Below are 21,612 nucleotides of genomic sequence, written 5' to 3'. Positions count from 1 at the left end.
ACATTGTACTTTATTCCAAGATACTTGATTAGATATTTTGCTGATAGAATTTTTATCAGACAATAAAAAGTGTAAATGAAAAAAAAGTAAAATTTACTTTGTTGTCCTATAAACAGTATTAGATATGTTTGTAATATTTTGTATCAGGGGAGAGCAGCAGATCTTGTCCTATAAGCAGTATTAGATATGTTTGTAATATTTTGTATCAACGGCAGGCAGCAGATCTTGTCCTATAAACAGTATTAGATATGTTTGTAATATTTTGTATCAGGGGAGAGCAGCAGATCTTGTCCTATAAGCAGTATTAGATATGTTTGTAATATTTTGTATCAACGGCAGGCAGCAGATCTTGTCCTATAAACAGTATTAGATATGTTTGTAATATTTTGTATCAGGGGAGAGCAGCAGATCTTGTCCTATAAGCAGTATTAGATATGTTTGTAATATTTTGTATCAACGGCAGGCAGCAGATCTTGTCCTATAAACAGTATTAGATATGTTTGTAATATTTTGTATCAGGGGAGAGCAGCAGATCTTGTCCTATAAGCAGTATTAGATATGTTTGTAATATTTTGTATCAACGGCAGGCAGCAGATCTTGTCCTATAAACAGTATTAGATATGTTTGTAATATTTTGTATCAGGGGAGAGCAGCAGATCTTGTCCTATAAACAGTATGAGATATGTTTGTAATATTTTGTATCAGGGGAGAGCAGCAGATCTTGTCCTATAAACAGTATTAGATATGTTTGTAATATTTTGTATCAGGGGAGAGCAGCAGATCTTGTCCTATAAACAGTATGAGATATGTTTGTAATATTTTGTATCAACGGCAGGCAGCAGATCTTGTCCTATAAACAGTATGAGATATGTTTGTAATATTTTGTATCAACGGCAGGCAGCAGATCTTGTCCTATAAACAGTATTAGATATGTTTGTAATATTTTGTATCAGGGGAGAGCAGCAGATCTTGTCCTATAAACAGTATGAGATATGTTTGTAATATTTTGTATCAACGGCAGGCAGCAGATCTTGTCCTATAAACAGTATGAGATATGTTTGTAATATTTTGTATCAGGGGAGAGCAGCAGATCTGAAGTTTATAGAATCTGCAGCACGGATGATAGCAGAGGTATCAAAGAATTCCAAAATCGTAGTGGAGAAAAGTACTGTCCCAGTGAAAGCTGCTGAGAGTATTACAAACATCATGAAGGCAAACATCAAACCTGGTGTACAATATCAGGTAGGAGTCCACAGGACAACATCATACCTTGGTACAATATCAGGTAGGAGTCCACAGGACAACATCATACCTTGGTACAATATCAGGTAGGAGTCCACAGGACAACACCATACCTTGGTACAATATCAGGTAGGAGTCCACAGGACAACATCATACCTTGGTACAATATCAGGTAGGAGTCCACAGGACAACATCATACCTTGGTACAATATCAGGTAGGAGTCCACAGGACAACATCATACCTGGTGTACAATATCAGGTAGGAGTCCACAGGACAACATCATACCTTGGTACAATATCAGGTAGGAGTCCACAGGACAACATCATACCTTGGTACAATATCAGGTAGGAGTCCACAGGACAACACCATACCTTGGTACAATATCAGGTAGGAGTCCACAGGACAACACCATACCTTGGTACAATATCAGGTAGGAGTCCACAGGACAACACCATACCTTGGTACAATATCAGGTAGGAGTCCACAGGACAACATCATACCTGGTGTACAATATCAGGTAGGAGTCCACAGGACAACATCATACCTGGTGTACAATATCAGGTAGGAGTCCACAGGACAACATCATACCTGGTGTACAATATCAGGTAGGAGTCCACAGGACAACATTATACCTTGGTACAATATCAGGTAGGAGTCCACAGGACAACATCATACCTGGTGTACAATATCAGGTAGGAATCCACAGGACAACATTATACCTTGGTACAATATCAGGTAGGAGTCCACAGGACAACATCATACCTGGTGTACAATATCAGGTAGGAGTCCACAGGACAACATCATACCTGGTGTACAATATCAGGTAGGAGTCCACAGGACAACATCATACCTTGGTACAATATCAGGTAGGAGTCCACAGGACAACACCATACCTTGGTACAATATCAGGTAGGAGTCCACAGGACAACACCATACCTGGTGTACAATATCAGGTAGGAGTTCACAGGACAACACCATACCTTGGTACAATATCAGGTAGGAATCCACAGGACAACACCATACCTGGTGTACAATATCAGGTAGGAGTTCACAGGACAACACCATACCTTGGTACAATATCAGGTAGCCCACAGGACAACACCATACCTTGGTACAATATCAGGTAGGAGTCCACAGGACAACACCATACCTTGGTACAATATCAGGTAGCCCACAGGACAACACCATACCTTGGTACAATATCAGGTAGGAATCCACAGGACAACATCATACCTTGGTACAATATCAGGTTAGAATCGATTCTAGTACATTTTGTATCATCAACTGCTACCTAGTTGTCGTGGTTGTTTTACCGTTTTTCAATTTAAAATAAATGTGAGATTTCATCCAATATGGCATACCTACACTATAATAGTATCTGATTGATTATATATCAATTTAGAAGATAAGGAATATTTACAGTACCACATGAATCCTTATACTTATTGCATTATATATCAACTCAGAAGATAAGGAATATTTACAGTACCACATGAATCCTTATACTTATTGCATTATATATCAACTCAGAAGATAAGGAATATTTACAGTACCACATGAATCCTTATACTTATTGTGTTGTATGTTAATTCAGAAGACAAGGAATATTTACAGTACCACATGAATCCTTATACTTATTGTGTTGTATGTTTATTCAGAAGATAAGGAATATTTACAGTACCACATGAATCCTTATACTTATTGTGTTGTATGTTAATTCAGAAGACAAGGAATATTTACAGTACCACACGAATCCTTATACTTATTGTGTTGTATGTTAATTCAGAAGATAAGGAATATTTACAGTACCACATGAAAGCATTTTCCTTATACTTATTGTGTTGTATAACTTCTAGGTACTGTCCAATCCTGAGTTCTTGGCTGAGGGAACTGCTGTTAATGATCTTGTCTTTCCTGATCGAGTCCTGATTGGAGGAGATCCCTCGCCATTGGGTCAGGAAGCGGTCCAATCCCTTTGCTGGATCTATGAACACTGGGTCCCCAAGGACAAGATCATTACCATGAACACCTGGTCGTCAGAACTCTCTAAACTGGTAAGGGTTTGTATTGTGACCTTCAGAAGACCTTGGGGTTTGTATTTTTTACACTTGTACAGATCTTATACCTTTTATAAATTGAGAAATGACTTGACCCATGTTCTAGTTTATTGGGTTATAATGATTACAAAACTTTATATATCTATAAATATTTTCTACATTTAGTGTGCTTGCTATGTAATTAGACATTTTCTCAACTTCAACAAAGCTTTTTCTTTGTATGTATTTGTTGAAGATTAAGTGTTCGTGTAGGACCATAAATGTTGTTATAGTTGATATTCTATAAACAAATATACTGGTAATTATCTCTATCCTACATAGCTTTTAATTTAATGAGAAAAGATACATGTACCACAAAGGAAATATTCAGTTATTATTGTATTACATTTGTTACTCAAATCTAGAGATAGCTGTTATCAATCACTGATACATATGTCAGATATTGGTAAATATGAAAGAAACTACCCCAAAACACAGTACATATTATATACTACAAAAACATTAAATGTAAACATCAGCAGATATAGGCAGCTAACATCACTAACAGTCATGGTTGACTTGGTTCTAGGCAGCGAATGCTTTCCTGGCTCAGAGAATCTCAAGCATTAATGCTATGTCAGCCATCTGTGAAATGACAGGAGCAGATGTGTCAGAGGTGGCCAGTGCTGTAGGCAGGGACACAAGGATAGGAAACAAGTTCCTCAAAGCCAGTGTTGGTCAGTGGTCAGAATTCTTCATCAACTTTATTTTGACATTCTGTTGTATATAAATATATCTTACATTAAAGTGTCACATAGTTCTGATCTTTATATACACTGTTGTCAAGTAAATACAATATTGTATACACCTAGTTCTGCTTGTATATCATTTTGTGTTTCAATTTAGGAGATGGTGACTATCTTTTCAGTTTTACATTTTAACATTGTTTTATGATGCTTATTAATCAATTTCTGTTCAACTGAATTTTAATTTGCTAATTTTCTTACCTGTATCAATGTATGAGTAAGTGAAATGAATACACAGGATTCACATGTAGGGTAGACTTGCTATACATATATGTTTAACCCTACCTAGCTTACAACCAGCAATGTCCCTATGTATTGTGTTCCAGTGTCTTGTAATTCTCATCCACTGTCTCTTGTCCCTGTGTATCATGTTCAAGTGTCTTGTAACCCTATATGTCTCTAGTTTCTATGTGTCATGTTCCAGTGTCCTGTGACTTCATGACAATTGTCCCTGTGTATCATGTTACAGTGTCTTATAACCCTATGTCTCTTGTCCCTGTGTATCATGTTACAGTGTCTTATAACCCTATGTCTTTTGTCCCTGTGTATCATATTCCAATATCTTGTAACTCTCTGTCTCTTGTCCCTGTGTATCATGTTCCAGTGTCCCATGACTTCACGACCCTTGTGCCTGTGTATCATGTTCCAATATCTTGTAACCCTATGTCTCTTCTCCCTGTGTATCATGTTCAAGTATCTTGTAACCCTATGTCTCTTGTCCCTGTGTATCATATTCCAATATCTTGTAACCCTATGTCTCTTCTCCCTGTGTATCATGTTCAAGTATCTTGTAACCCTATGTCTCTTGTACCTGTGTATCATATTCCAATATCTTGTAACCCTATGTCTCTTCTCCCTGTGTATCATGTTCAAGTATCTTGTAACCCTATGTCTCTTGTCCCTGTGTATCATATTCCAATATCTTGTAACCCTATGTCTCTTCTCCCTGTGTATCATGTTCAAGTATCTTGTAACCCTATGTCTCTTCTCCCTGTGTATCATGTTCAAGTATCTTGTAACCCTATCTCTCTTCTCCCTGTGTATCATGTTCAAGTATCTTGTAACCCTATGTCTCTTGTCCCTGTGTATCATATTCCAATATCTTGTAACCCTATGTCTCTTCTCCCTGTGTATCATGTTCTAGTATCTTGTAACCCTCTGTCTCTTGTCCTTGTGTATCATGTTCTAGTATCTTGTAACCCTCTGTCTCTTCTCCCTGTGTATCATGTTCAAGTATCTTGTAACCCTATGTCTCTTCTCCCTGTGTATCATGTTCAAGTATCTTGTAACCCTATCTCTCTTCTCCCTGTGTATCATGTTCAAGTATCTTGTAACCCTATGTCTCTTGTCCCTGTGTATCATATTCCAATATCTTGTAACCCTATGTCTCTTCTCCCTGTGTATCATGTTCTAGTATCTTGTAACCCTCTGTCTCTTCTCCCTGTGTATCATGTTCAAGTATCTTGTAACCCCATGTCTCTTCTCCCTGTGTATCATGTCCCAGTATCTTGTAACCCTATGTCTCTTCTCCCTGTGTATCATGTTCTAGTATCTTGTAACCCTCTGTCTCTTGACCTTGTGTATCATGTTCTAGTATCTTGTAACCCTCTGTCTCTTGTCCTTGTGTATCATGTTCTAGTATCTTGTAACCCTCTGTCTCTTGACCTTGTGGATCATGTTCAAGTATCTTGTAACCCTATGTCTCTTCTCCCTGTGTATCATGTCCCAGTATCTTGTGACCCCATGTTTCTTGCCCTTTTGTATCATGTGCTAGTGTCTCGTAACTCTATGATCTTGTCCTTGTTCCAATGCCTCAATCATATCCCTGTACCTTTTGTCATATCACTGTCTCATGTCACTATCATTTTATACAAATCTTTGAGCTTCACGTCCCTATGAATCATGTCATTTTGTATGAGTGTCATGTCCCTGTTTCATGTCACTGTGTATATGTCCTGTAGTATTATAACACTGTTTCATGTCACTGTGTATAAATCCTGTAGTATTATAACACTGTGTTTCATGTCACTGTGTATAAATCCTGTAGTATTATAACACTGTGTTTCATGTCACTGTGTATAAATCCTGTAGTATTATAACACTGTTTCATGTCACTGTGTATAAATCCTTTAGTATTATAACACTGTTTCATGTCACTGTGTATAAAACCCTGTAGTATTATAACACTGTGTTTCATGTCACTGTGTATAAAACCCTGTAGTATTATAACACTGTGTTTCATGTCACTGTGTATAAAACCCTGTAGTATTATAACACTGTGTTTCATGTCACTGTGTATAAATCCTGTAGTGTTATAACACTGTGTTTCATGTCACTGTGTATAAATCCTGTAGTATTATAACACTGTTTCATGTCACTGTGTATAAAACCCTGTAGTATTATAACACTGTGTTTCATGTCACTGTGTATAAATCCTGTAGTGTTATAACACTGTTTCATGTCACTGTGTATAAAACCCTGTAGTATTATAACACTGTTTCATGTCACTGTGTATAAAACCCTGTAGTATTATAACACTGTGTTTCATGTCACTGTGTATAAAACCCTGTAGTATTATAACACTGTGTTTCATGTCACTTTGTATAAATCCTGTAGTATCATAACACTGTGTTTCATGTCACTGTGTATAAATCCTGTAGTATTATAACACTGTTTCATGTCACTGTGTATAAATCCTGTAGTATTATAACAATGTGTTTCACGTCACTGTGTATAAGTTCTGTAGTATTATAACACTGTGTTTCACGTCACTGTGTATAAGTTCTGTAGTATTATAACACTGTTTCACGTCACTGTGTATACGTCCTGTAGTAGTATGTGTAATGAAGCATGTAATCCAGCACAGTGTGACTGTTGGTGCTAGCACTGGTTTTTTTTCAAGCTTTGGTGGTTTTTCAGGATTTGGTGGTAGCTGTTTTCAAAAGGATGTTCTCAATCTAGTCTACCTTTGTGAGTGTCTCAACCTGCCTGAGGTTGCTGAGTACTGGCAACAGGTATGTTATATAAGTTGTAAAATCAAGGAAGTAAATTGATCAGATAGAACTAATTGATAGTTCATTACAGTGATAGTTACGTATCACCTAAAAAGTTGTTAACACAGCGAAGTAAATTAATTAAATAACACCAATTGATATTTCATTACAGTAATCTATAGAATTACTGATGTATGGACATGAGATAGGATTTTATTATGTTTTGGTTGGATTTATTTGGAGGTAATGTGAACTATATCCAATAACTGAGCATACAATCAGAAAAATAAAATGGCGGAAAGGCAGCCATCTTGGATTTTGATTTTGAAAGTTTGTTATTGCTATTTCTTGAGAAGTATGTATTGGATCTTTCGTAAATTTCATATGTAGGTTCCCCTTGGTACCAAGTTGTGCCAGTTTGATTTGTGGGATTGATCAGAAAAGAAAATGGCTGACAGAGGGACATCTTAGATTTTGACTTTGCAATTTTGTGATCACTATTTCTTGAGAAGTACTGTATAGATCTTTCCAAAATTTCATATACGGGTTCCTTTTGGTCCATTGTTGTGCCCATTTAATTTTGAGTCTGATCAGAAAAACACGATGGATGACAGATGGCCATCTTGGATTTTTAATTTGCAAGTTTGTTATCGCTATTTCTTGAGAACTACTCAATAGACCTTTCTTGAATTTCATGTATAGGTTTCTTTAGGTCCCTAGTTGAGTTTGGGACTGACCAGAAAAACAAAATGGCCAACAGGCAGCCATCTTGGATTTTGCTTAGTAAAGATTGTTATTGATATTTCTTAAGAAGTAACGAGTGGATATCTCTCAAATTTCATATGTATGTTCCCTTTGATTTCTCTTTGTGCTCATTTGATTTTGGGACTGATCAGAAGAAACAAAATGGCTTCCAGGTGGCCATTTTCAATTTGGCAGGTAAAGATTATCATCGCTTTTTCTACAAAAGAATGTTCATAAGTCTTCATATTTATTCATGAAATTTATCATTAGCCACTCAAAAAGTTGGTCTCTGTTATACCATGAAACTGATCTACAGGAATTTTCAGGTGGTTGAAGTCTAGACATTATCATCCTTCTTTATTTAAATTTAAATAAGTTGACCACATACTTGTGAATTTATAAATCTCTGCTTCCTCCTTAAGTATCTCTGGTTTGGAAAAAAGCTTTTTATTTGTTCACAGGTGATCAACATCAATGATTACCAAAGGAGACGATTCGCCAATAAGATCATTGAGAACTTATTCAACACTGTGACCAACAAAAACATTGCTATCTTTGGGTTTGCCTTCAAGAAGGACACGGGTGATACAAGGTTTGTTGAAAATTTTTGTAAAATTTGATTTACTTTTAAATCTGTCTATGATCATCTATATTTTATAATAATAATAACACAGAGCCTTTGCTTGAATCACATGTATCAAAGATAGCTCCAACTGAAGACTTATAATGCTTTGCTTTGTGTACTTCACAGGTAGAATCAATAACAAATTGTACAGGTAAAATCCCACATCTAGAGGCAGAACTGTTAGGCCAAAAAGCAAAGAACCATAATCTATTATCAAATCAGTTAAAGGCTTGCTCATAAACTTCATAACTTTTATCAAATCCTTAAATATTCAACAAATATGGGATTTGTAAAGACCAGATTGAAAATCTACAGGCTCTTTAAAACCAAATAAGTATGTTGATACATCTGTTTATCTGGAAGTCTCACAATTGTCTGTTATGTTTCTACAGAGAATCGGCTGCCATATATGTCAGTAAGTACTTAATGGAGGAGGGGGCACGTCTCAGGATATATGACCCTAAGGTAGAAGAAGCACAACTCATGAGGTAAATAGCACATACAGAAATATACACAAAAAAAAAAATCCAAATGTAAATAAATGAAATCTGTAAAAATATATACAGAATACAAATAATTTATGTCATGAGCTGCAGGATATACAGATAGTGTAATAAGTACATGTGGTAGAGTGTATAGTGTAATAAGTACATGTGGTAGAGTGTATAGTGTAATAAGTACATGTGGTAGAGTGTATAGTGTAATAAGTACATGTGGTAGAGTGTATAGTGTAATAAGTACATGTGGTAGAGTGTATAGTGTAATAAGTACATGTGGTAGAGTGTATAGTGTAATAAGTACATGTGGTAGAGTGTATAGTGTAGTAAGTACATGTGGTAGAGTGTATAGTGTAATAAGTACATGTGGTAGAGTGTATAGTGTAATAAGTACATGTGGTAGAGTGTATACAGATAGTGTATAGTGTAATAAGTACATGTGGTAGAGTGTATAGGTTAATAAGTACATGTGGTAGAGTGTATAGTGTAATAAGTACATGTGGTAGAGTGTATAGTGTAGTAAGTACATGTGGTAGAGTGTATAGTGTAATAAGTACATGTGGTAGAGTGTATAGTGTAATAAGTACATGTGGTAGAGTGTATACAGATAGTGTATAGTGTAATAAGTACATGTGGTAGAGTGTATAGTGTAATAAGTACATGTGGTAGAGTGTACATGTGGTAGAGTGTATAGTGTATTAAGTACATGTGGTAGAGTGTATAGTGTAATAAGTACATGTGGTAGAGTGTATAGGTTAATAAGTACATGTGGTAGAGTGTATAGTGTAATAAGTACATGTGGTAGAGTGTATAGGTTAATAAGTACATGTGGTAGAGTGTATAGTGTAATAAGTACATGTGGTAGTGTGTATAGTGTAATAAGTACATGTGGTAGAGTGTATAGTGTAATAAGTACATGTGGTAGAGTGTATAGTGTAGTAAGTACATGTGGTAGAGTGTATAGTGTAATAATTACATGTGGTAGAGTGTATAGTGTAATAAGTACATGTGGTAGAGTGTATACAGATAGTGTATAGTGTAATAAGTACATGTGGTAGAGTGTATAGTGTAATAAGTACATGTGGTAGAGTGTATAGTGTAATAAGTACATGTGGTAGAGTGTATAGTGTAATAAGTACATGTGGTAGAGTGTATAGTGTAATAAGTACATGTGGTAGAGTGTATAGTGTAATAAGTACATGTGGTAGAGTGTATAGTGTAGTAAGTACATGTGGTAGAGTGTATAGTGTAATAAGTACATGTGGTAGAGTGTATAGTGTAATAATTACATGTGGTAGAGTGTATACAGATAGTGTATAGTGTAATAAGTACATGTGGTAGAGTGTATAGTGTAATAAGTACATGTGGTAGAGTGTATAGTGTAATAAGTACATGTGGTAGAGTGTATAGTGTAATAAGTACATGTGGTAGAGTGTATACAGATAGTGTATAGTGTAATAAGTACATGTGGTAGAGTGTATAGTGTAATAAGTACATGTGGTAGAGTGTATAGTGTAATAAGTACATGTGGTAGAGTGTATAGTGTAATAAGTACATGTGGTAGAGTGTATAGTGTAATAAGTACATGTGGTAGAGTGTATAGTGTAATAAGTACATGTGGTAGAGTGTATAGTGTAATAAGTACATGTGGTAGAGTGTATAGTGTAATAAGTACATGTGGTAGAGTGTATAGTGTAGTAAGTACATGTGGTAGAGTGTATAGTGTAATAAGTACATGTGGTAGAGTGTATAGTGTAATAAGTACATGTGGTAGAGTGTATACAGATAGTGTATAGTGTAATAAGTACATGTGGTAGAGTGTATAGTGTAATAAGTACATGTGGTAGAGTGTATAGTGTAATAAGTACATGTGGTAGAGTGTATACAGATAGTGTATAGTGTAATAAGTACATGTGGTAGAGTGTATAGTGTAATAAGTACATGTGGTAGAGTGTATAGTGTAATAAGTACATGTGGTAGAGTGTATAGTGTAATAAGTACATGTGGTAGAGTGTATAGTGTAATAAGTACATGTGGTAGAGTGTATAGTGTAATAAGTACATGTGGTAGAGTGTATACAGATAGTGTATAGTGTAATAAGTACATGTGGTAGAGTGTATAGTGTAATAAGTACATGTGGTAGAGTGTATACAGATAGTGTATAGTGTAATAAGTACATGTGGTAGAGTGTATAGTGTAATAAGTACATGTGGTAGAGTGTATAGTGTAATAAGTACATGTGGTAGAGTGTATAGTGTAATAAGTACATGTGGTAGAGTGTATAGTGTAATAAGTACATGTGGTAGAGTGTATAGGTTAATAATTACATGTGGTAGAGTGTATACAGATAGTGTATAGTGTAATAAGTACATGTGGTAGAGTGTATAGTGTAATAAGTACATGTGGTAGAGTGTATAGTGTAATAAGTACATGTGGTAGAGTGTATAGTGTAATAAGTACATGTGGTAGAGTGTATAGTGTAGTAAGTACATGTGGTAGAGTGTATAGGTTAATAAGTACATGTGGTAGAGTGTATAGTGTAATAAGTACATGTGGTAGAGTGTATAGTGTAATAAGTACATGTGGTAGAGTGTATAGTGTAATAAGTACATGTGGTAGAGTGTATAGTGTAATAAGTACATGTGGTAGAGTGTATAGTGTAATAAGTACATGTGGTAGAGTGTATAGTGTAATAAGTACATGTACTATAGCATACGAATAGTATATTTACTCTCAGTATAATGTGGTTTTATCTGTTGTAGTGAGTTGACTCAACCAAACATAATGGATGACCCTGATCAAGGTAAATATACAAAGTCATCCTATTAAAATGTAAAATATTCATTAAATATCTCTGTATAACTTATTTATGTTTTTATTTATTTTTACTGATTTTTGAGAGATTGGAGTGTGTTATTAATATGCTGTCCCTGATATTACAGTGAAGGAGCTGGTGACTATTTGTAAGGATCCTTATCAGGCTGCCCAGAATGCTCATGCTGTTGTTATCTGTACAGAGTGGGATGAATTTATTGTAAGTAGCATCTAACATTTCCATTTGAATGAAACTTCTGGATTAGACAAGGAGAATTTAATTGTGATGTGGTGGCATAAAGTTTCTTAAAATCACATAATTGAGTAGAATAAAAAATTCAGACATTATAAAAAAACAACTTTAAAACAACATTATATGATAAGGAATTATATTTTTTCTTTGAACACCATTTTGTTTCACTTACACATAAATGTGCTTTTATTCATGAGCTTTCATGTATTTAATCAAAACTTCATTAGCTGGCAGGAATAAAACCAATTTCTAATTTTGTTTAATCAGGCATTAGATTACAAGCAGATATACCAGAGTATGCTGAAGCCAGCTTTTCTGTTTGATGGTCGTCTGATCCTAAAACACCAAGAACTCCAAGATATTGGATTTCATGTTGTAACTATAGGCAAGAAACTTCAGCGTTCCAATGTACACAGACCTATAGCAGCCAGCTTAGGAGGCGCCACCATACACTAAAGGATTGGACAAACAATTTACCAATAGCACACTGATTCGTTGTAATCCAAATGAAAGAAACTGGGATCAAAAAATCTGTTTCTTCACCAAAATACTGAAATGATGTTTGATTATGTTTTCAGTGAGGGTGATTTTAAGATCAAAATGTTTTTATCATTGTAACTTTTATGTTTTAGGGTCAGGTGTGTTCCTATATTACCTTGATAAATGTATTTTTTACTGATGTCACAATAAGTTCACATTTTACATAAAATAAGGTGCGTATTAAATGAGAAAGCAAACTTAAAACTGTTCATTTTTACATAAAAGGTTCATTCTTTATACTGTAACCCTTATCTGGTTAGAAACAGTCCTATTAATTTTTTATTATGGTTATGTTATTTGGTAAAAACTGAAAGGAGAAATAGAATGCAACTATGAGAGATGAGAAATGAAAGGTTGTATATATATATTTTACATTGTTACCCGGTCGTTTATTTGCAAGCTTGCCTATTATTTGTCTGGCATGTAATATTCACAATTGGTGCTTAAATATGAGATTTTATTTGCATAATGTTACTATTGTGGTATCAGTTGTTGTGTCTCTATGTAATGGAGGATGTCTTTATTGTAAACAAAATATATGCTCTAGTGTTATAAAGATATTACGATATTAGTGCATAATGCTACAGTTACTGAAAAATACCATAAACAGATTTAATTTGAGCAGTTTGTTCCTGTTGTTTCCTCTCTGGAATCTGTGGTTTAATCCTTGTTCTTAACAACTTTGGTATTGTGCAATTTCTTATACGTCTCATTGAAAATTCTATGTGAGAGTTAGTTGTCACTTCTTGGATATGTAGTTTTCGGAGCGCCGTGAAATGTGGTACAACTAGTGCTGGTATGATTAAGTTGGTTGGTGCCAGTTCTTCAGTTCAGTTGGAGGTTATTGAGTATGTACCTTGTGATTTGCTTGTTTTAGCATTTGTTATTTGCATAATCAACATTAATCTTCCTATATTATATCTACATTGTTATGTAGAAGGATTGATAACAAATCGTTGTTTATGGCCATTGTATATGATGTGTTTATTTTAAAACTTTTCTTCAATTTCATTAGTTTTGTATTAAAATCATCTAGATCTAGTATAGTTGAAAAGATAACATTAATTGAATGAGACCCATTAATAGATATGAGGACCAGAATATCTTTTTTAAATGAAGAATTCACTACCCTACGATTTCCACTGTCCACATGCACTGCCTTGTTATGCTAATTCGATCTGTCTTTTTAAACAGATGACTGTATTTGTTTTTTGTACTTTCCCTGTACTGATGACATTTCTCTCTCATTTAATTATTTATCTATCTATCTCTCAACAGAGTTGGTGTGGAATGTTTTACTCTCATTGTGTGTATCTGTCATCTAACTTGTAAAATTTCTTTGCTATTACAAAGAATAAGGAGGTTTTCCAACAACGAAGTCACCTTAAATATAGAACAAAGCAATTCATTTGTCTTTTCACTTCACTGGGGTAATAGTGTTTATCTCATAGCTGTTATTATAGGTCTGTTTTACATGTTTTCACTTTTGTCATTTTAATTTTTATAAAGCCTCATAGTATCAGATTTGTTTTTTAAACTTGCCCATTTCCTGAATATTTCTTTCTCCTTCTCTTCTTGAAACTTGTTTCAAATGTTGAAACTTTGAAGATAAGTTCCATTACATCTTATGACAATTATCAATTTATCAAAAAACTGATAGTTTTGATGTACAGCTGATTTTCTTTGACTTGGTCTTCTAAAAAAAGCAGGAGCAAACCTGGGATGTAGTGTTATAGAACTGACAAGAAATGTTGTACAAGTTAGCGGGACTTGTTCCTTTTGCACTTCTAGATAGATGATGAGAATTAGTGTGCACTCTTCAAACAGTATTTTCTAATTGATATATGGTCTTGTAAACTCCTACCATTGATATTAAAAGGATAGAATTACTTTTTTCACTGATTTAAACACAATATGGTTGTTCTGAATTTGTATTTTGTTCCTTGATTTAGTCATGTTATGGAGTCAAAGGGGGGAAGGGGGTGATATTAGATTTAGTGAATTTTTTGCTGGAGATATGTACTACAACAGATTGCATCATCCTTCAAAAATTGGTTAATTTACAAATAACATACACTCATATACCTGTAAAGATATAAGGAAGATATCTCTATCACAAATCATACTAATTATATAACGATAAGGACTCAAAAGCCATGCGACAAGTGACAAGTAAAGCGACAAGCAAAGCACAGTTCAGAAATGAGACTATGTACACATGCATTGTGAAGGATGCAATCCGAGTCCTGTCAGTCAAAAACTAGCAGACTGTTTATCTCACATAAACAACTGATGCCTCAAATTTGGTCAATGCATGCATTTATTTTTTGGAAATATGATATTCATATTGCAAATGAAAAGAGGAAAAATGTTTGTGTTATTTTCTTATTTTTAGTATGTTACTCCAAAATAAAGCGCTGCCTACTGCTCGCATCCAATACAATGGGGTTATTATTCATGGAATAGTTCTGTGCCTCTGTAAAAGCAGCAAAGCTATTGCTATGACTGGTTGTTTATTGAGGAAGGGAGATAACTCTTCTATTGGCACGCTTTTGTTGTTTCACTCAATAAGGAATATTGATATCAGACCAGAGCTACTGCTCACATTGTTATACTTTTTCTGTGGATATTTTGTGGGTTTTTTTATTTTCACTCAAATTTACCTTTACAGCTATTTTGTTAAAAACTTCCCAAGGTTTGACATTGATTTTTAACATAATTTTTAAATATATATATATATCAAAAGTATATACGTTGTATATATAAGTTTTTGAATAGGATATTGAAGGTAATACACATTTTGTTTTCAAATCCTTGATAATGTATTTATATCCTAACATGCTAGAAGAGAAAATTAGTATATTTAACAGTTTGAAAAGATCTGAATATATTTGTATAGTATAAACAAAATAAAGCACAATTTTTGATAGTTTGAATATATTCATTTAATGAGAAGAGTTGTCCTTTAAGAATGAAGGTTTTGTATAATTGATTCTCCAAAAAAGAGAGTTTTGTATACAATATCAATGTTGTTATACTTACATTGTGTTTCCTCATTATAGCCATCCCAATTTTTTTAGTTGTGCAACTTTATCACAATTCTATACATGTTTGAGTAAATAGTCGCTTCAGATGATGGTACTGTCACGGATTCCTCTATTTTGTATTCTAACTAAGCTTAATGTAGACATAGGCAGTCTATAATCCAGCCATCGGTGATCAGTAAATAATTTACTATGATTTATAAATATATTGTTTTTAACTGTTGCTACATGGTATAACATGCAGACAAATGTTGACAACAAGAGCTTGTTTTTACAGTGTTTATGATCGTAGTACAAGTCGGAAGTATTACCAAAGGGAAAATATTACTGAGGCAAAGTGAGAAGTATTGTGAAAAAGAGTGAAAGTTTTATAGAGATGTTACAATTAGAAAATGGTGACACTACCATTATCTAATCAGTTATTTAAAAAAAAGATGGATAGTGTACTCTGTGTATAGTACATTGGGGGTTGTTTTAATAATTAAGAACTTGTATATATTATAACGACAATATCCATAAGTTGTATACATTTTTTTTCTAAAAGCAGCATTTGATCATTTTATAATCATGATTATTTGTGTATCACATCCTTATGTAAATACAATGTTTCTGTTTTGTGTAATACAGGCTTTACACTTTACCTACGCAAACCGTATTTCTGGTGTGAAAACAAATTAAATTTGTTGTCATGTCATGCCAATCTACAACACTAGTTATGTTCTTTGTACCTTGTAACATTGAAGTTTGATGTGGATAACATTGAACTAGTCACAAAAATGAGGTTGAAAATATATGCCGTTGCTAAAATCAAATAAGTTTAGGTTATGTTCACAATTGTAAAGAAATTTGAATAAGTTGTTTAAAGTGTAAAAATTCTAATACATTACAGTAAATCCATACAAATTGATATGTTTAATTGTTATATTATATCGCATTCATTGATCATTTCTTAATTACTGCAACAGAAGAAATTTGATGAGTAAACTATTGTTAAAGTGTCCAAAATTGTGGTGTAGAGGACACTTAAATAGAAGTTGTGAGTACATGTCATCATATACAGCAATTAATGCAGAGTTGATCAAAATAAAATGGGACGACATTATGGATAATTCTGACAGCATCAATTTAAAATTAGATTAATTACAGACGTATACTAAAAGAAGTGAAAGAAAACTATGTGCTAATAACGGTCATTACAATAGGAAGAAACAATAAGTACAGCTTCCAAAAGAAGCCATGATTATCTAAGAAGGCAAGAAAAAGTAAGGATGTAGCAACAAGGAATGATTATAATATGGTCAGAAATTAAGTAAAGACACTAAACTCGTAAATTCCGGAAACAGTATGAATATTGTATTGCTAGAAAAGTCAAAGCAGACCCAAAAGCAATCTGGACTTATACAAAATCAAAATCCATAATAACAAATATTGGCGATCTCTATTCAAACCCAGAAGATAAGAATTCACCAAAAACTACAGTCGATAAAGATAAAGCAGATATACTTTGTAAATTTTTTCAGTAATGTTTTTGTGAAGGAAAGAGGAGGAAGTCACCAAAAAGCCTCCAAAAAGATCTAGATACAATGTGTAAATGGACACATGGCTCCTCAAAGTGCACCTGGACAAATGCAAACACATTAGATTGTGTAATGAGACAGGACAGGAAACCTTCGCCTCAACATATCACCTCAATGGGACACGCAGACAGTAACCAAGGGAAAGGATATAGGCGTTATAATTGATTTCAATTTATTCTTTGATAATCACATAGGTGAAAAAAAGTAAAAAAAAAAAAAAAGCTCCATGTTTGCTCTTCTCAGGAGAAAATTCCAGTTTAAGGGTCATAGGTCTTTTATTCCTTCATACAAATGCCTCACAAATAGATTACGCGAGCCCCGTATGAGCACCATATAAAAAAGGAACATCGATAAGATAGAGGGAGTAAAGTGAAGGGCAACGAAGAGACTTCCAGACATGAGTAACATCAGCTACAGCCACAGACTGGAGAAACTAAATCGACCCACATTAGCCTTCAGAACAGGAAGAGGAGATATGATAGAAATTATTAACGGAGTATACGACCAGGAATGCTGCAATTCAGTACTGTTATGGGATAACGCTGCTTAATGACATAGCTGTCCAGTAAACCCAAAAACAATATATCCAAAGCGTTCTTCGACCAAATTAAGGAAAAACTTTTTTTCAATTAGATCGGCAACCTTTGGAATAAATTACCTGAATGTGTCATTTCAGCAAGTAATATTAACAAATTCAAAAATGAATTAGACAAACACTGGAAAAACCAAGAACAGTTCTTTTATAACAGAGTCGCAATCATATAATTTCCTAATTGTAAACATGATGTACATTTGCAAGAGGTTTGTGTAAAATAACTGTAATATTTTTAATATTTCAATATTTTGTGTAATGTATTTTTTTGGAGTCTGATATAGAGGATGTGCATATAAGTTCTGAACCGGAAATAAACTTCTCTTATCTTGTACTAGCATTGGCTAGTGGGAATTTCCCTTTAGTGGACCGTCAGAGTGTCTAGCTACAGCCTGAAGTGACTGGGTATTTTTCATCACTCCTTCCTGTTACACTAGGCACTAAATCCTGTACAAGAAATATATCATTTAAAATCATTAATGAATGGATTAGGAAGACACTACGTCATGCCACGACCAACTTAGACCGTGGAGAGGTCAAAGTAAACAGTAGGCTTGTCCATATTGTGTATCCTGTCAACTATTAAAGTTTTGTGCCATTGACAACTACTGTACAGTTCATATTCTCCTCACGGTAACTACCCAAAATATGGGTTCTAGTATGTATCCGTGACAAGAATTTCAAGATTAACTCAGTATACCGCTGACACACGACTGTTCTAAATCTTGTATCATTGACAACTTTCCGATAAATCTGTATCTATAAAAAGTAGCTATGTAGTCAGCTTTTCCTGATTCTGAATTTTTCTCGGTATAATATTGTTATATAATATATGGATACATCTGTCTTGTCTATATGTGCCTTAGGTCCCTGTCGTCAAGGTTCCGTAGTATATTTTATGAAGATAATAAATAAAGACAGAGACGTATATATATGTGTTATATACGTCTCTGATAAAGATAAAGATTTTTCTTATCTTTATTTCTCTCTGTCGAAATTCAGTAATTTATAAATACAAGTTCGCTATAGATAATGGAGGGTATATTTTATCCCGTACACCAAGGAAAGACAGGCTAGTTTTTTCCCTTTACACCGCGTAGGTAAGGATGCGATGACTCGATAAGAACGTTGCATGTACACGCTAACAAAATGATGCAACTAGTGTGTTTTCTCTTGCTTTTTGTACTTTTTGACGTAAGTTACTACGTGCGTCAAATCTTCATCGTCATCACTTCGCTTATCAGACGGAGATCCTCGACGAAGCACCTACTTGAGAGCAGCGAGATTGAAGGTCGGTTTTGTAATGAAGATAGAAATTTAAAGCAAGCTCGTTTTCAATTTATGTCCCATAAGATCTTATATAAAATATGAATTTTCGAACGAATAGCGTGTCTCAAGAAAAGTAGTTTGGTTAGATAGCCAAGTTACTAGGTCTCTGTTCAGCTGCTCATTGATGAAATGGAGGCAAGTCTTGTTAATTGAGAAAATAAATAAAGCATAGTTAGCTTTACCAGCGAGTGGATTTTTAGCCAATTTTCGATATCTTGATTAGAACTATTTTATATAGTAAATATACATACATATCATTTCGTAAGTAAGGTTCATTCAATCAATAATATGTTTTAAGCAATGATACAAATAGTAATTTGATAATCATGCATGGAAATTCAAACTAGCTTAGAGTTACATGACGTTTGAACTCAACTTCTACATCGCTCCCTTCTTCACAAATCTTTGATCCTAAAGACACACACAATTCTTATTCATCCAAAGTAGGAATGAAAACATGGTATGCTCCCGCTGGAGATTGAACTAGCAACCTACTTTTGAGTGACTGTTCAATCTATTGATGCAAGTTCAAGCTGTATGACATCTACATTTGCATAAAACACAAGTATTTTGATTCAACAAACACCTGTTGTTCTGACTCCAATATATGAGTACCAGCATCAGTTGTTTATAGATTTTATCTTTTCCAGGTATTGTCCTTCTGAATGACCTGAATTTCCAATTTCACAAGACAAATGACTTGGTTCGGTGTTTTATATTTTTGTTGTCGTTTCCAGGTATTGTCCTTCTGAATGACCTTGATCTTCAATTTCACATGAACAATGCACGGTATTTGCGTGAATGTGATTTTGGGCGTACAAGGCTGTGGATAGAAAATCAAGTCATTGGGAAGATTGGTGTTGGAAAGATGGTGAAGTTAACCAATGCTGCGGCGAGTGTGCGTTACCGAAAGTCTCTTCAGCTCTTTAACAGATACAGAGTTGTCACCAAGGTTGGTGTGATAGAGGTGTCATTATCTAGACAGTTGTTTATAAAGGTATTGAAAAACATAGTCATGTATTTTTTCTTACTAAAGTTTAAGTTGACTGAACAGTTGAGATTACAGAGATTTTTTATTATGGAACAATACCTATCTAAACTGAAATATTTACTTTAAATCATAGAAGTTTTGTTAAGATAATGTACATCATTAAAACAAGTCCATAAACCAGTTCTTTGATTTTCAGGTTATATTTTGGGATGAAAAGGCATTTTATTTGGAGCAGCAAGTTTTGCGACAACCAGACAATTTTGTCTGTGCTGTAGTTATATGCAAGCAGTCTGTGATAGGATGTTCTCCAGCCAGTGTCATTCAGAAATTACCTGGACATTCCACTATTACATCACCTCCAATAACTCCAGAACTAGAAACTCTCTTTGAGTCTTGGCAACACTCGAGTGATCGCCTAAAGAAACAGTCATAGCAGACTCAATCATGTCCACACAGAACAAAACTTTCACATTTCCATAATGTTAACATATTTTTAAAATTATGATTTATTATATTTTGTACCATATGCAAAATGTTACAGGTATTGCAGATTGCTTGTCAAGTCAATTACAGGAATAACATTATTTTAACAGTGTGTGTCCAGATATGAAAAGAGGGCCAACTGCAAAAAATTCAAATTCACTAACATGTTGCTTATATTTCAGAAGTTACATCTTTGTGACTTTTTATTAGAACAAGCTTTCCTCAGTAGTGGTAACTACGTTTATAGAGCAACAGATAGGTTTGTTTGTTCAACAGTGGAGGAATTGTAGTTCTTTGCATTCAGACAAGGACTCTAACCCAGACCTCTGGGGACCAGGACTCCAAGCCAGGCCTTTTGGGTCAGACCAGGACTCCAACCTAGGCCTCTGGGGTCAGATCAGGACTCCAACTAAGGCCTCTTGGGTCAGACCAGGACTCCATCATAGGCTTCTTGGGTCAGACCAGGACTCCATCATAGGCCTCTTGGGTCAGACCAGGACTCCATCATAGGCCTCTTGGGTCAGACCAGGACTCCATCATAGGCCTCTTGGGTCAGACCAGGACTCCATCATAGGCCTCATGGGTCAGACCAGGACTCCATCATAGGCCTCTTGGGTCAGACCAGGACTCCAATCCAGACCTCTGAACTCTAAAACTGATGATCTTACCAATTGATGAGCTAACTATTGGTATCACCAAGAACAGTTGTTTCATAAATGACTTGATGACAAAAGATTGATGATATATTGAAATGATGTTGACTGAATTCAAGAGTATGAATGGTTTGATTCAGGATGCTTGTATTGAAATATAATATTTATTACTGGTATGACGTACACAGTTGACGTGTCTTGCAGAGAAAGAGTGGGTCTAGTTGTAAGATAAAATATTTCCTTTGTGTTCGATAAAAAATATTTCCTGTGTGTACCTTTAATGGTTGGTTTTATTACTATGAATTTAAGTTGGTTAAAATTTTATTATTTCAATACTTGGTTATATACTTTTGTGTTGATGAAATGTTGATTACTACTAAATAAATAAAAGT

The 21,612-nt window shown here is 34.5% G+C and overlaps 2 protein-coding genes and 1 pseudogene across 2 annotated transcripts in view; 2 read left to right on the top strand and 1 right to left on the bottom strand.

The window, feature by feature from the left end:
- Positions 1 to 16,302, top strand: part of LOC132550171 (UDP-glucose 6-dehydrogenase-like) — a 29,181-nt gene extending 12,879 nt beyond the window's left edge. Inside the window, exons 4-12 of the mRNA XM_060214199.1 lie at positions 1,078 to 1,242; positions 3,100 to 3,297; positions 3,869 to 4,016; positions 7,005 to 7,099; positions 8,284 to 8,414; positions 8,840 to 8,935; positions 11,707 to 11,747; positions 11,887 to 11,978; positions 12,279 to 16,302. Of these exons, the coding sequence (XP_060070182.1) occupies positions 1,078 to 1,242; positions 3,100 to 3,297; positions 3,869 to 4,016; positions 7,005 to 7,099; positions 8,284 to 8,414; positions 8,840 to 8,935; positions 11,707 to 11,747; positions 11,887 to 11,978; positions 12,279 to 12,467 (1,155 nt within the window). The 3' untranslated portion in view covers positions 12,468 to 16,302. The remainder of the gene's footprint in view (positions 1 to 1,077; positions 1,243 to 3,099; positions 3,298 to 3,868; positions 4,017 to 7,004; positions 7,100 to 8,283; positions 8,415 to 8,839; positions 8,936 to 11,706; positions 11,748 to 11,886; positions 11,979 to 12,278) is intronic.
- On the bottom strand, positions 5,062 to 5,762 carry LOC132550225 (uncharacterized; annotated as a pseudogene).
- A 2,611-nt stretch (positions 16,303 to 18,913) lies between the features above and the next one.
- On the top strand, positions 18,914 to 20,694 carry LOC132550182 (protein THEM6-like). Its single transcript, XM_060214214.1, has 3 exons — positions 18,914 to 19,055; positions 19,831 to 20,045; positions 20,281 to 20,694. Exons 1-3 carry the CDS (start codon positions 18,914 to 18,916, stop codon positions 20,515 to 20,517), a joined length of 594 nt encoding a protein of 197 aa, XP_060070197.1. The 3' UTR covers positions 20,518 to 20,694.
- Positions 20,695 to 21,612: the final 918 nt, after the last annotated feature.

Source organism: Ylistrum balloti, unplaced genomic scaffold (assembly GCF_031769215.1).
Source record: "Ylistrum balloti isolate Yb309-2 unplaced genomic scaffold, AGI_CSIRO_Ybal_v1 Utg370110, whole genome shotgun sequence".
In the NCBI taxonomy this organism is placed as follows: Eukaryota; Metazoa; Mollusca; class Bivalvia; order Pectinida; family Pectinidae; genus Ylistrum; species Ylistrum balloti.
The sequence above is the reverse complement of the archived record's forward strand: the minus strand, read 5'-3'. Positions and strand labels throughout refer to the sequence as shown.